At 62.3% G+C, this 12,670-nt stretch overlaps 2 protein-coding genes across 3 annotated transcripts; one reads left to right on the plus strand and one right to left on the minus strand.

Annotated features, from left to right (window-relative positions):
- The first annotated feature begins 6 nt into the window (after positions 1-6).
- TRAPPC2 (trafficking protein particle complex subunit 2) lies at positions 7-3,486 on the plus strand. The gene is made up of 5 exons (XM_062183232.1): positions 7-106; positions 1,343-1,501; positions 2,330-2,473; positions 2,798-2,884; positions 3,311-3,486. Exons 2-5 carry the CDS (start codon positions 1,409-1,411, stop codon positions 3,407-3,409), a joined length of 423 nt encoding a protein of 140 aa, XP_062039216.1. The 5' UTR covers positions 7-106; positions 1,343-1,408; the 3' UTR covers positions 3,410-3,486.
- Positions 3,487-5,212: 1,726 nt separating this feature from the next.
- RAB9A (RAB9A, member RAS oncogene family) lies at positions 5,213-10,075 on the minus strand. Of its 2 annotated transcripts, none has more exons than XM_062183230.1 (3): positions 9,969-10,075; positions 7,962-8,039; positions 5,213-6,553 (listed from the first exon to the last, which is right to left on the minus strand). In XM_062183230.1, exon 3 carries the CDS (start codon positions 6,232-6,234, stop codon positions 5,629-5,631), a length of 606 nt encoding a protein of 201 aa, XP_062039214.1. In that variant the 5' UTR covers positions 6,235-6,553; positions 7,962-8,039; positions 9,969-10,075; the 3' UTR covers positions 5,213-5,628. The 2 variants fall into 2 exon arrangements, with proteins under 2 accessions (XP_062039214.1, XP_062039215.1); XM_062183231.1 differs by having other exon boundaries at positions 5,213-6,627.
- Between the last annotated feature and the right edge of the window lie 2,595 nt (positions 10,076-12,670).

Raw genomic sequence — 12,670 nt, forward strand, 5'->3', positions numbered from 1 at the left:
CTGCGGAGTCTCGCGAGAACTGCGCGAGTGCCTGCCGGATCGCGCGGGCCGGGTGTTCGCGTCGGGGCCGGGCTGGGCGTCGCCTGCTCCGCGTTCGCTGCTCCAGGTAGGGGGGGGGGCCGGGGCGGGGCGGCGCTCGGCTCTGCTCGGGGTTGGGAGCCGTGGGGGGGACGGGTGAGCGCGGGTCCGAATGCTGGGGTCTGGGAAAGCGACCGGAGCTGTCAGTCTGCGGCCAGGCCCCGCCCCCTTGTCCTCCCAGCCCGCCCCTGAGTGGACCGGGCACCTGTCAGTCTGCGGCCAGAACCCCGCCCCCTTGTCCTCCAGCCCGCCCCTGAGTGGACCGGACACCTGTCAGTCAGCACCTAGAACCCCGCCCCCTCGTCCTCCCAGCCCGCCCCTGAGTGGCCCGGGCATCTGTCAGTCTGCGGCCAGGCCCCGCCCCCTCGTCCTCCCAGCCCGCCCCTGAGTGGACCGGGCACCTGTCAGTCTGCCGCCAGAACCCCGCCCCCTCGTCCTCCCAGCCTGCCCCTGATGGCCCGGACACCTGTCAGTCTGCGGCCAGAACCCCGCCCCCTTGTCCTCCCAGCCCGCCCCTGAGTGGCCCGGGCACCTGTCAGTCTGCCGCCAGAACCCCGCCCCCTTGTCCTCCCAGCCCGCCCCTGAGTGGACCGGGCACCTGTCAGTCTGCCGCCAGAACCCCGCCCCCTTGTCCCCCAGCCCGCCCCTGAGTGGACCGGGCACCTGTCAGTCTGCGGCCAGAACCCCGCCCCCTTGTCCCCCAGCCCGCCCCTGAGTGGACCGGGCACCTGTCAGTCCGCGGCCAGAACCCCGCCCCCTCGTCCTCCCAGCCCGCCCCTGAGTGGCCCGGGCTCCTGTCAGTCTGCGGCCAGGCCCCGCCCCCTCGTCCTCCCAGCCCGCCCCTGAGTGGACCGGGCTCCTGTCAGTCTGCCGCCAGAACCCGCCCCCTTGTCCCCCAGCCCGCCCTGAGTGGACCGGGCTCCTGTCAGTCAGCACCTAGAACCCCGCCCCCGTGGAACTGAGAGCCCCAGACTGGTCCCCGTGGGCGTCGCCCGGCGCGGACCAGCACGGCCGGCCCGCCTACGGGCAGAGCGGACAGCAGAGGGCGACAGAGAGGAAGGCAGACTTCTAACGGCGATGACGGTCTCACATCCGAGGCCTCCAGCCTCCCCGTGGACACGACCGCCCTCGTCCCGGCCTGGAACCCGTGTGGCCGGCGGCCATGTCTCTCTGGGGTCCCGGAAGCCGTGCGGACCCCGGGCCGCCTTCCCCTCCCAGGTCGGCTCTGGGTCGATGAGACGAATTGTGGGCTTCCTGTCTCCAGGTCTCCGGTGTGGACGCCGGAAGCGAGCCCTGTTGGTCGTCGGCCGGGGACCGCGCGGTGCGGACGATGTCCGGGAGCTTCTACTTCGTGATCGTCGGCCACCACGACAACCCGGTGTTCGAGATGGAGTTCCTGCCGGCCGGGCGGGCGGAGTCCAAGGTGCGTAGGGGCCGTGGACCCCGCGGGCGGGCGGGTCTGTGCCGTGGTGACGCCGGAATTCTAGAACCGGACGTGCCCTTCCGAGTCTTTGACAGGCAGAGTGGACAGTCGAGGGAGACAGAGAGAAAGGTCTTCCTTTTTGCCGTTGGTTCACCCTCCAAGATGGCCGCCGTCTTGCTCCCAAGATGGCCACCGTCTCACTCCCAAGATGGCCGCCGTCTCACTCCCAAGATGGCTGCCATCTCCCAAGATGGCCACTCTCTCACTCCCAAGATGGCCGCCTCCAGGGCCACAGCAGAGATAGACAGTGAGAGAGAGAGACAGAGAGAAAGGTCTTCCTTTGCCGTTGGTTCAGCCTCCAAGATGGCCTCCGTCTCACTCCCAAGATGGCTGCCACCTCACTCCCAAGATGGCCACCCTCTCACTCCCAAGATGGCCGCCTCCCGGGCCACAGCAGAGATAGTGAGAGAGACAGAGAGAAAGGTCTTCCTTTGCCATTGGTTCACCCTCCAAGATGGCCGCCAGGTGCTTCTCCTGGTCTCCCATGGGGTGCAGGGAAAGGAAGACCTTTCTCTCTGTCTCTCTCTCTCACTATCCACTCTGCCTGTCCAAAAAAAATTTTTTTTAAATTACATTAAAAAAAAGATCTTTTATGTCTTATGAAAATAATAAACGAGGTAAAAGCCGACCATTGTCTCCTGCCCCCCTCCCCCAAAAAAAAAAAAAAAAACCATAAACAGAATCACAGTGGTGGCCAGGGTGTCGTGACGTCGTCCTGGTCACGGCGCCGTGTGGCGACGCTCACCTGTGGCCGTGCGCGGTGTCTAGGACGACCACCGTCACCTGAACCAGTTCATCGCGCACGCGGCCCTGGACCTGGTGGACGAGAACATGTGGCTGTCGAACAGCATGTACCTGAAGACCGTGGACAAGTTCAACGAGTGGTTCGTGTCGGCGTTCGTCACCGCCGGCCATATCCTTCCCTTTATTTTATTTTATTTTATTTTTTTGGACAGGCAGAGTGGACAGTAGAGGGAGACAGAGAGAAAGGTCTTCCTTTTTGCCATTGGTTCACTCTCCAAGATGGCCGCCATCTCACTCCCAAGATGGCCGCCACCTCACTCCCAAGATGGCCGCCACCTCACTCCCAAGATGGCCGCCACCTCACTCCTAAGATGGCCGCCACCTCACTCCCAAGATGGCCGCCTCCCGGGCCACAGCAGAGATAGACAGACAGAGAGGAAGGTGATAGCTTCTCATTTCCTTCCCGAGCGCTGGTCTCCCTTAGCGACGTCACATATGAGGTTCCTGATGCTGCACGACGTGAGGCAGGAAGACGGCATCAAGAACTTCTTCACCGACGTCTACGACCTGTACATAAAGGTACGGTGTGCGCTAGGCTTTTTTTTTTTTTTTAATTATTTTTTGACAGGCAGAGTGGACAGTGAGAGAGAGAGACAGAGAGAAAGGTCTTCCTTTGCCGTTGGTTCACCCTCCAAGATGGCTGCCGTCTCACTCCCAAGATGGCCGCCACCTCACTCCCAAGATGGCCACCTCCCGGGACACAGCAGAGATAGACAGTGAGAGAGAGAGACAGAGAGAAAGGTCTTCCTTTGCCGTTGGTTCACCCTCCAAGATGGCCGCCGTCTCACGCCCAAGATGGCTGCCATCTCCCAACATGGCCGCCTCCTGGGCCACAGCAGAGATAGACAGTGAGAGAGAGACAGAGAGAAAGGTCTTCCTTTGCCGTTGGTTCTGCCTCGTCGGCCTCTGGTTCGCGGCGCTCACGGGCGCCTCCTCCTCTCCCAGTTCGCGATGAACCCGTTCTACGAGCCGAATTCTCCGATCCGCTCGAGCGCGTTCGACAGGAAAGTGCAGTTTCTCGGGAAGAAACACCTTCTGGGCTGAAGGCGGAGGAATTCTGGGACAGCGCGGCCGCGGGGGGAGGGGGGCGGGGCGTCCTCGGGGCCGTGTGCGCTGTAGGTGATCGATTAAACGGCCTGGAAACGTCCGCGTGTGGTCTCCGTGTGTGTAGACAGATCACAGTACAGGGCAGGGGGTGGAGTCGATGGCCTATACGTCGTCTCCGTGTGTGTAGACAGATCACAGTACAGGGCAGGGGGTGGAGTCGATGGCCTATACGTCGTCTCCGTGTGTGTAGACAGATCACAGGGCAGGGGGTGGAGTCGATGGCCTATACGTCGTCTCCGTGTGTGTAGACAGATCACAGTACAGGGCAGGGGGTGGAGTCGATGGCCTATACGTCGTCTCCGTGTGTGTAGACAGATCACAGGGCAGGGGGTGGAGTCGATGGCCTATACGTCGTCTCCGTGTGTGTAGACAGATCACAGGGCAGGGGGTGGAGTCGATGGCCTATACGTCGTCTCCGTGTGTGGTGGATGTGTAGACAGATCACAGGGCAGGGGGTGGAGTCGATGGCCTATACGTCGTCTCCGTGTGTGTAGACAGATCACAGGGCAGGGGGTGGAGTCGATGGCCTATACGTCGTCTCCGTGTGTGTAGACAGATCACAGGGCAGGGGGTGGAGTCGATGGCCTATACGTCGTCTCCGTGTGTGTAGACAGATCACAGGGCAGGGGGTGGAGTCGATGGCCTATACGTCGTCTCCGTGTGTGGTGGATGTGTAGACAGATCACAGTACAGGGCAGGGGGTGGAGTCGATGGCCTATACGTCGTCTCCGTGTGTGTAGACAGATCACAGGGCAGGGGGTGGAGTCGATGGCCTATACGTCGTCTCCGTGTGTGTAGACAGATCACAGGGCAGGGGGTGGAGTCGATGGCCTATACGTCGTCTCCGTGTGTGTAGACAGATCACAGTACAGGGCAGGGGATGGAGTCGATGGCCTATACGTCGTCTCCGTGTGTGTAGACAGATCACAGGGCAGGGGGTGGAGTCGATGGCCTATACGTCGTCTCCGTGTGTGGTGGATGTGTAGACAGATCACAGGGCAGGGGGTGGAGTCGATGGCCTATACGTCGTCTCCGTGTGTGGTGGATGTGTAGACAGATCACAGGGCAGGGGGTGGAGTCGATGGCCTATACGTCGTCTCCGTGTGTGTAGACAGATCACAGGGCAGGGGGTGGAGTCGATGGCCTATACGTCGTCTCCGTGTGTGTAGACAGATCACAGGGCAGGGGGTGGAGTCGATGGCCTATACGTCGTCTCCGTGTGTGTAGACAGATCACAGTACAGGGCAGGGGATGGAGTCGATGGCCTATACGTCGTCTCCGTGTGTGTAGACAGATCACAGGGCAGGGGGTGGAGTCGATGGCCTATACGTCGTCTCCGTGTGTGTAGACAGATCACAGGGCAGGGGGTGGAGTCGATGGCCTATACGTCGTCTCCGTGTGTGGTGGATGTGTAGACAGATCACAGGCTACCGGCGCCGTGGCTTAACAGGCTAATCCTCCGCCTTGCGGCGCCGGCACCCCGGGTTCTAGTCCCGGTCGGGGCACCGATCCTGTCCCGGTGGCCCCTCTTCCAGGCCAGCTCTCTGCTGTGGCCCGGGAGGCGGCCATCTTGGGAGTGAGGTGGCGGCCATCTTGGCAGATGGCAGCCATCTTGGGAGGAGCTCAGGTCTCCCACGCGGGTGCAGGGGCCCAAGCTCACAGCAGGGAGCCGGACCGGAAGTGGAGCAGCCGGGACTCGAACCGGCGCCCCAATGAAAAAAAAAAACCAGCAACACGGCATCGCCTGCAAAGACGTTAGATTTTTAATGTTGAATATTCAAATTATCGCTGTAGGAAACGTTCTCCCCCGAACCAAGAGCGCCCGTCACCCAAAAATACACGAAAAACGTGATTCTCCATTTTCCCGGGAAAAAACCAACCCATAGTCAAGTTTTTAATTATAATTAACGTCTTGGTTGTAGTCAAGTTTTTAATTACGATCAGAGTCGCCTCATCCGTTAGCTCCGATTTACATATTTAAATTAGACGTCAGCCATTACGACTGGTGAAGGCCGGGCGCCATGACGCGGTCCAATGGCTGCTCCGGCGCGGGCGTGGTGGGCGGGTCCCTTCCCCCGCCAGCCAATCAGACGGCAGCCAGGCCCGCGGGTCCCCGGATGCGGACGCCGCCCGGACGCCCAGAACCCCCCGGGCCGTCAGCAGCAGGACGAGCCGGGCCGGGGCTCGCGGCGCAGGCTGACCGTGTCCGCGGCCATCACGTGGTCCGCGCGGTCCTCGGCGGCCAGCACCCTGCGCACGGCCTCCTCGAAGGCCGCGGCCACGTGCGTGGCGTCGCGCGCGCTGGTCTCGAAGTAGGGGAGGCCGCCGTGGTCGCGGCACCAGGCCCGGGCCTCCTCGGCCGACACCTGGCGCGCGCGCACGTCCAGCTTGTTGCCCAGCACCACGAAGGGGAAGCGCTCGGGCTCGCGCACGTCGGCGTAGTGGAGGAACTCGCGGCGCCAGCTGCCCAGGTTGCGGAAGCTCTGGGCGTCGTCCAGGCCGAAGGTGAGCAGGCAGCAGTCGGAGCCGCGGTAGAAGGGCGTGCGCAGGCTGCGGAAGCGCTCCTGGCCGGCCGTGTCCCAGATCTGCGCCGTGACAAGATGGCCGTCCACCTCCAGCTCCTTGTTCAGGAACTCCACGCCGATGGTGTGGAACAGCTGGGCCTCGAACCGGCCGCTCACGTAGCGGTTCATGAGCGAGCTCTTCCCCACCCCGCCGTCGCCCAGCAGGATCACCTTGAGCAGCGCCCCCTTGGCCGCCATGGCCGCGCGCGGGACCCCTGGGGGAGGGGGGGGCGCCGGCGTCCCAAGATGGCGGCCCTCAACCCCTTCTAAAGATGGCGGCGTTCCAAGATGGCGGCCCCCGTGTGGCCCTCGACCCCTTCTGATGTCAGCGTTCCAAGATGGCGGCCCCCGTGCGGCCCTCGACCTCTTCTAAAGATGCCGGTGTTCCAAGATGGCGGCCCCCGTGCGGATCTGGACCCCTTCTAAAGATGGCGGCGTTCCAAGATGGCGGCCCCCATGCGGATCTCGACCCCTCCTCTCCTCAGAGACCGGGAGCACCGGAGCCAGGCTCGCTGGTCTGCGAGTGAATTCACAGAGACCGACCGCTGAGCGACAGACTTCAGCGTCCTCATTACCAACGCCAATGTGCATCTGTGAGAATCGGTGCCCCGGGCGGTGGGAGTTCTAACCGGATCTCACGCTCCGGCACGGGAGACCCGGGAGAGCTCAGCGGCACAGCCCGGACCCCCGGCAGACGGGAGCCTGCGTGTGCTGGTGCCGTCCGCGTCTGTGTGCCGGTGGGGGCACCGTGACCGCCCAAAGCTTTTTATTTATTTATTTATTTATTTTTTTGACAGGCAGAGTGGACAGTGAGAGAGAGACAGAGAGAAAGGTCTTCCTTTTTGCCGTTGGTTCACCCCCCGAGATGGCCGCCACCTCACTCCCAAGATGGCCGCCGTCTCACTCCCAAGATGGCCGCCGTCTCACTCCCAAGATGGCCGCCGTCTCACTGCCAAGATGGCCGCCGTCTCACTCCCAAGATGGCCGCCGTCTCACTGCCAAGATGGCCGCCGTCTCACTCCCAAGATGGCCACACTGATTATCTCCCAGTTATGTTCAGTTATAGTCAAATATATGATATAATATAGTTAAACATTAAATATATCTAATATAATATAATTAAACTTTAAATACATCTACTATAACAGAATCAAACATTTCCATGATGGGCAACAATTCTGCATTTCGAGTCCCACGCTCTGTGCGCTGGTGAGAACCTGGGCCGGAGAACAGGTGCCGGGTCTGGTGGTTCGGCTGCCGGCATCGCACACTGCAGGACCCGGGTTTGATTTCTGGCTACGGCTCCGAACTCCGGCTTCCTGCCAACCCAGACCCGGGGAGGCAGCTGGGGTGGCCCAAGTGCTTGGGCCCTGCACCCCACGGGGGACCAGGAGAGGCACCTGGCTCCTGCCATCGGATCAGCACGGTGCGCCGGCCGCGGCGGCCATTGGAGGGTGAACCAACGGCAAAAGGAAGACCTTTCTCTCTGTCTCTCTCTCTCTCACTGTCTATCTCTGCTGTGGCCCAGGAGGCGGCCATCTTGGGAGTGAGGTGGCGGCCATCTCGGGGGGTGAACCAACAGCAAAAGGAAGACCTTTCTCTCTGTCTTTCTCACTGTCCACTCTGCCTGTCAAAAATTTATTAAAAAAAAAAAATTCTAAAAAAAAAAAGAAAAATGTGGGGCGGGGCCTAAGCCCGGCGTCACCCAGCGGAAGCCCTGGGCCGTCCCGGCAGAAGTGACAGAGCTCCCGTGTGTGATAAAAACACAACGTCGGGGCCGCTCGGCTGCGTGACCGGGCAGGCTACCGCCTGTGACGTCGGCCTCCCACGTGGGCGCCGGTTCGAGGCCCGGCTGCTCCACTTCCGCTCCCGGCCCCGTGGACCCCAGACCAGGCTCCCGGCCCCGGGGACACCCAGGTACCCACCTCCCGGCGTCGCTGGGCAGAACCGCTCGGCCGGCCGGGAACGGTGACCGGGGGCGGCGCTCGTCACGGCTGAGGTCCCTGCGGGCGAAGCACAAAGTCACCGCGACGGCTGTGGCCGCGTCCGCCATCGACCCCGAGCGGCGGGCAGATCAGCCTGCTCCGCCCCCTCCCCGGGCCCCGCCCCCTCCCCGGCCTCCTCCGCCCCCTCCCCGGGCCCCGCCCCCTCTCTGTATGGACTCCGCCCCCTCCCGGCGGGCCCCTCCCCCCCGGGCCCCGCCCCCTCCCCGGGCTCCGCCCCTCCCCGGGCCCCGCCGCCTCTCTGTATGGACTCCGCCCCCTCTGCCGGCCTCCTCCGCCCCCCGGGCTCCGCCCCCTCCCCAGCCTCCTCCGCCCCCTCCCCGGGGCCCCGCCCCCTCTCTGTATGGACTCCGCCCCCTCCCCGGGCCCCGCCCCCTCTCTGTATGGACTCCGCCCCCTCCCCGGGCCCCGCCCCCTCTCTGTATGGACTCCGCCCCCTCCCCGGCCTCCGCCCCCTCCCCGGGCTCCGCCCCCTCCCCGGCCTCCTCTCTGTATGGACTCCGCCCACCGGCGCGTGTAGAATTGAAAACACAAATAAATATTAAATTAAAAAAAAAAAAATGGGTTCTCTGGCGCCCAGTGTGGACACAGAGAATAAAAAAAGTCGATTTCCGGAACCGAGGAAAACGAGGAAGAGAAATCGGAGCCGGGGCCGCGCGGGGAGGCCTCGGCCTCGAGAACCGGAGCTCCAGGCCACGGCGTCCAGTGAGCGCCCACCTGTGCAGCCCGGTTCTCAACAACAACGATAATAATAATAATAATAAACAATAATAATAAACAATAATAACAATAATAATAATGAAAAATAATAATAATAAACGATAATACTAAACAATAATAATAAACAATAATAAACGATTATAACAAGCAATAATAATAAATAATAATAACCAATAATAATTAGAAATAATAATAATAAACAACAACAATAATAATAATAAGCAATAATAACCAATAATAATAAGCAAAATAATACCGATAAGCAGTAATAATAATGAGCAATAATACCGATAGGCAGTAATAATAATGAGCAATAAGAATTCAGTCAGCAAACAACAACCCCGAAGTACAAGTTTCCAAAATGAGACACCGAGCCACAAACCCTGAAGTAAAAAAAAAAAAAAAAAAAAAAAAAAAAATTTTACTACAACGTACATGAGGGAAAAAGGCAAACCGGAAGTGCCAGCCACGGAAAAAAGTCAAACCGGAAGTGCCAGACACGAAAAAAAGTCAAACCGGAAGTGCAAGCCACGGAAAAAGTCAAACCGGAAGTGCAAGCCACGGAAAAAGGCAAACCGGAAGTGCCAGACACGGGAAAAGGCAAACCGGAAGTGCCAGACACGGGAAAAGGCAAACCGGAAGTGCCAGCCACGGGAGGGGGGGGGGAGTCACACACCCCCGACCTCCCCAGGCGCGATCCAGATTCTGCGCGTTTTTCCTCCGGGGAGGGGGGAGGGGCGCGGGCGCGGGAGGGGAGTTTTGGGGGAGGGGGGGGGAGGGGCAGCCATGGTGACCCCTGAGCCGCACTTTGGGAATTTATATTCATTCAAGAAAAGTTTAATAAAAAAAAAAAAAAAAAAAAAAAAGAACCGCGGTCACGTGACGTGTCGTCACTCAAAAAAAAGCGCCGTGGTCACGTGACTTTAAAAAAACAAAACTTGGTCTCCCAGGCGCGCGGCGGCGTCACAGGCCCTCCCGTCGCCTCGGTCCTCAAAGTTGCTCAGAAAAGAGCGCGCTTCGGGCGTTTTCGGGCGTTTTCGGGCGTTTTCCGGCGTTTTCCGGTTTTTTCCGGTTTTTTCCGGCGTTTTCCGGAGTTTTTTCTGTCAGAAAAGCGGATTCGCCGACCGGACGCCCGGCGCGCGCGGTCCCGCCCCCCGTGAATCCCCGGGCTCCGTCCACACCGCCCCGGCCCCCGTGGACCCCGCTCACCTCGCGTGGACACGGGCAGGTCCGGCCCGCTCACCTCGCGTGGACGCGGAGGCTGCGGCGCCCGGCTCGGCTCCGGCCGCTCCGGCCCTGAGCGGACAACATGGCGGCCGGGGGCGGGGCCGGGGGCGGGGCGGACAACATGGCGGCCGGGGCGGGGGGGCGGGGCGGAGGGGACAACATGGCGGCTGGGGGCGGGGCCGGGGGCGGGGGCGGACAGAGCGGAGGGGACAACATGGCGGCCGGGGGCGGGGCCGGGTGCGGGGGCGGACAGAGCGGAGGGGAAAACATGGCGGCCGGGGGCGGGGCCGGGGGCGGGGCCGGGGGCGGGGCGGACAGAGTGGAGGCGACAACATGGCGGCCGGGGGCGGGGCGGACAGAGCGGAGGCGACAACATGGGGGCGGGGCCAGGGCCGGCGGGGCGGGGCCGGGGCGGGGCGGAGGGGGACAACCTGGCGGCCGGGGGCGGGGCCGGGGCGGGCAGAGCGGAGCGGACAACATGGCGGCCGGAGCCGGGGCCGGCGGGCGGAGGGAACAACATGGCGACCAGCAGGGCGGGGCCAGGGCAGGACCCTGAGAGCAGCCCCGACCCCGCTCGCCTCGCGTGGACACGGAGGAGCAGGCGGTCCGGACCCCGGCGGAGGAGGCGGCTGCGGCGGCTCAGGTCCGGAGCGGAGCGGACAACATGGCGGCGGGTAGGCGGGGCCGGGGGCGGGGCCAGGGCCGGCGCAGAGCAGGGCAGTGGGCGGGGCCAGGCCCGGAGGGGGCGGGGCTCCGAGGAGCGGAGCCCGGGGAGGAGCATCCGGAAGGCGGACCCGGGAGAAGCCGGGGGCCCTGAGGAGGGCGGAGCCTGCACTCGAGGCCCCGCCCCGCCCACACGCCCTCCCTGACTGACAGTCCGGCTGAAGACCCGGATGGAGGGGCTTGGCTGGAGCCCCCCTCGACGGTCAATGGAATTAAAACGTTCCGGTCCACTTCCGGGTTCTCACAGTCACTTCCCAGGGGTCTCTGTTGGTCCCTAGGGGTCTCTGAGGGGCCTCAGCGGGGACTCCTGTCCATCCCCCTTCACCCCTGCCCATCCCCCATCACCCCTGCCCATCCCCCATCACCCCTGTCCGTCACTCAGGGAAAAAAAATGTGAATTCCCACACACGTTTCTGTCAGGAAATCGGCCCCGGGTCCGACAGACAACTTTTCTGACAGGGACGCCCGCGGGTTTCTGTCAGAGAAATGGTGCCAGGATCCAAGATGGCGGCCACTCCTCTCAGAAGAAATTTGCCAGACTCCAACATGGCTGCCACTGCTGTCACAAAAATTTACCCGGATGGAGCCCTGGGGACCCGGATGGAGCCCCTGGTGCAGACTCGGGACCTGGAAATGGGCGGGGCTGTGGTGATTGACAGCCCTGATCCCGGACCTCGAGTTCCCATAAGGTGCAGGTGATGGGGGAGAAGATGGTGCGGGAGTGGGAGACCCAGGGGGTTCTGGGAGCCAGATGTGGGGGGGGTGTGTGGCTGCTCCCCTGGGGATTCTGGGAGTCGGAAGTGAGGGCGTGGCATCTCCAAGGGAATTCTGGGAAGAAGTGCAGGTGGGGGGGTCTCAGGGCATTCTGGGAGCCGGAAGTGGGGGTGTTGCATCTCCAAGGGAATTCTGGGAGCCAGAAATGGGGGCCCCAGGGGCTTCTGGGAACCAGACGCGGGGGGGCCCAGCCACGGAACGTTCCAGAAAGACCACAGAACCCAGTCGTGTGCAATCATTTTATGGCGTCAGCGAGACAGGAACAGAGAGAGAGAGAGCAAGCGAGCTGGGGAACAGAGGCTTCTGGGACATTCTAGAACATTCTGGAACATTCTAGAACATTCCGGAAGCTTCCGGTGGTGACTGTGAGGGGCAGGGGCAGCGTCTCAGCTGTCTTCCTGTCGGGGGCGTGTGGGGGGGGAAAAGTTCCGGAACATCCTGGAGTCGTTGAGAACGTTCCGGTTGGCGTCAGCGAACGTCACTGGGCACAGGGGTCTGTCGGGGACGAGAACGTTCTAGAAGTTTCTAGATTTTTTTTTCTGGGACCCCGTGGCACGCCCCGCCCGGGCCCCACCCACCCCTGGCCACACCTCAACCCAGGCCACGCCCCCAACCCCGGCCACGCCCCCGAGTCACCCGTACCGGCCACGCGCTCCACGCTCTCCCGGGGGATCCCCTTCTCCTCCGTCAGCGCCGAGAACCGCGCCAGGTGCTCGTCACTCAGCTGCTGATCCCGGGCTGCGGGGGGGCGCCGGCTGTATACACTCACCCCGTCTCGCGGGCGCCGACTGTATACGCTCACTCTATCTAGTGGGCGCCGACTGTATACACTCACCCCGTCTCGCGGGCGCCGACTGTATACATCCGGCCAGACGCACCCGGGGCAGCACGGGCTCAGAGCCGATGGCGTGCACCCAGGGAGCCTCTGTCTAGAGGGCGCCCACTGCGTACCGCCTGGGTCAGCGCCAATTGTATACAGCCACGGTCAGCATGATTCTGTCCAGTTTGTGCCGACTGCATGCAGTTAACCACAATCACCCAGGATAGGACGGGGCTGGGATGGCTCTGCTCAGTAAGTGCCGACTGTATACATCCAGTGAAACCCGCCCAGGATATCCAGCAGGGGCTGACTATACACGCTCACCCCTTCTAGTGGGCGCTGACTGTATACAGTCAGCCAAGCCCGC

The sequence above is a fragment of the Lepus europaeus genome, chromosome X, assembly GCF_033115175.1.
Source record: "Lepus europaeus isolate LE1 chromosome X, mLepTim1.pri, whole genome shotgun sequence".
In the NCBI taxonomy this organism is placed as follows: domain Eukaryota; kingdom Metazoa; phylum Chordata; class Mammalia; order Lagomorpha; family Leporidae; genus Lepus; species Lepus europaeus.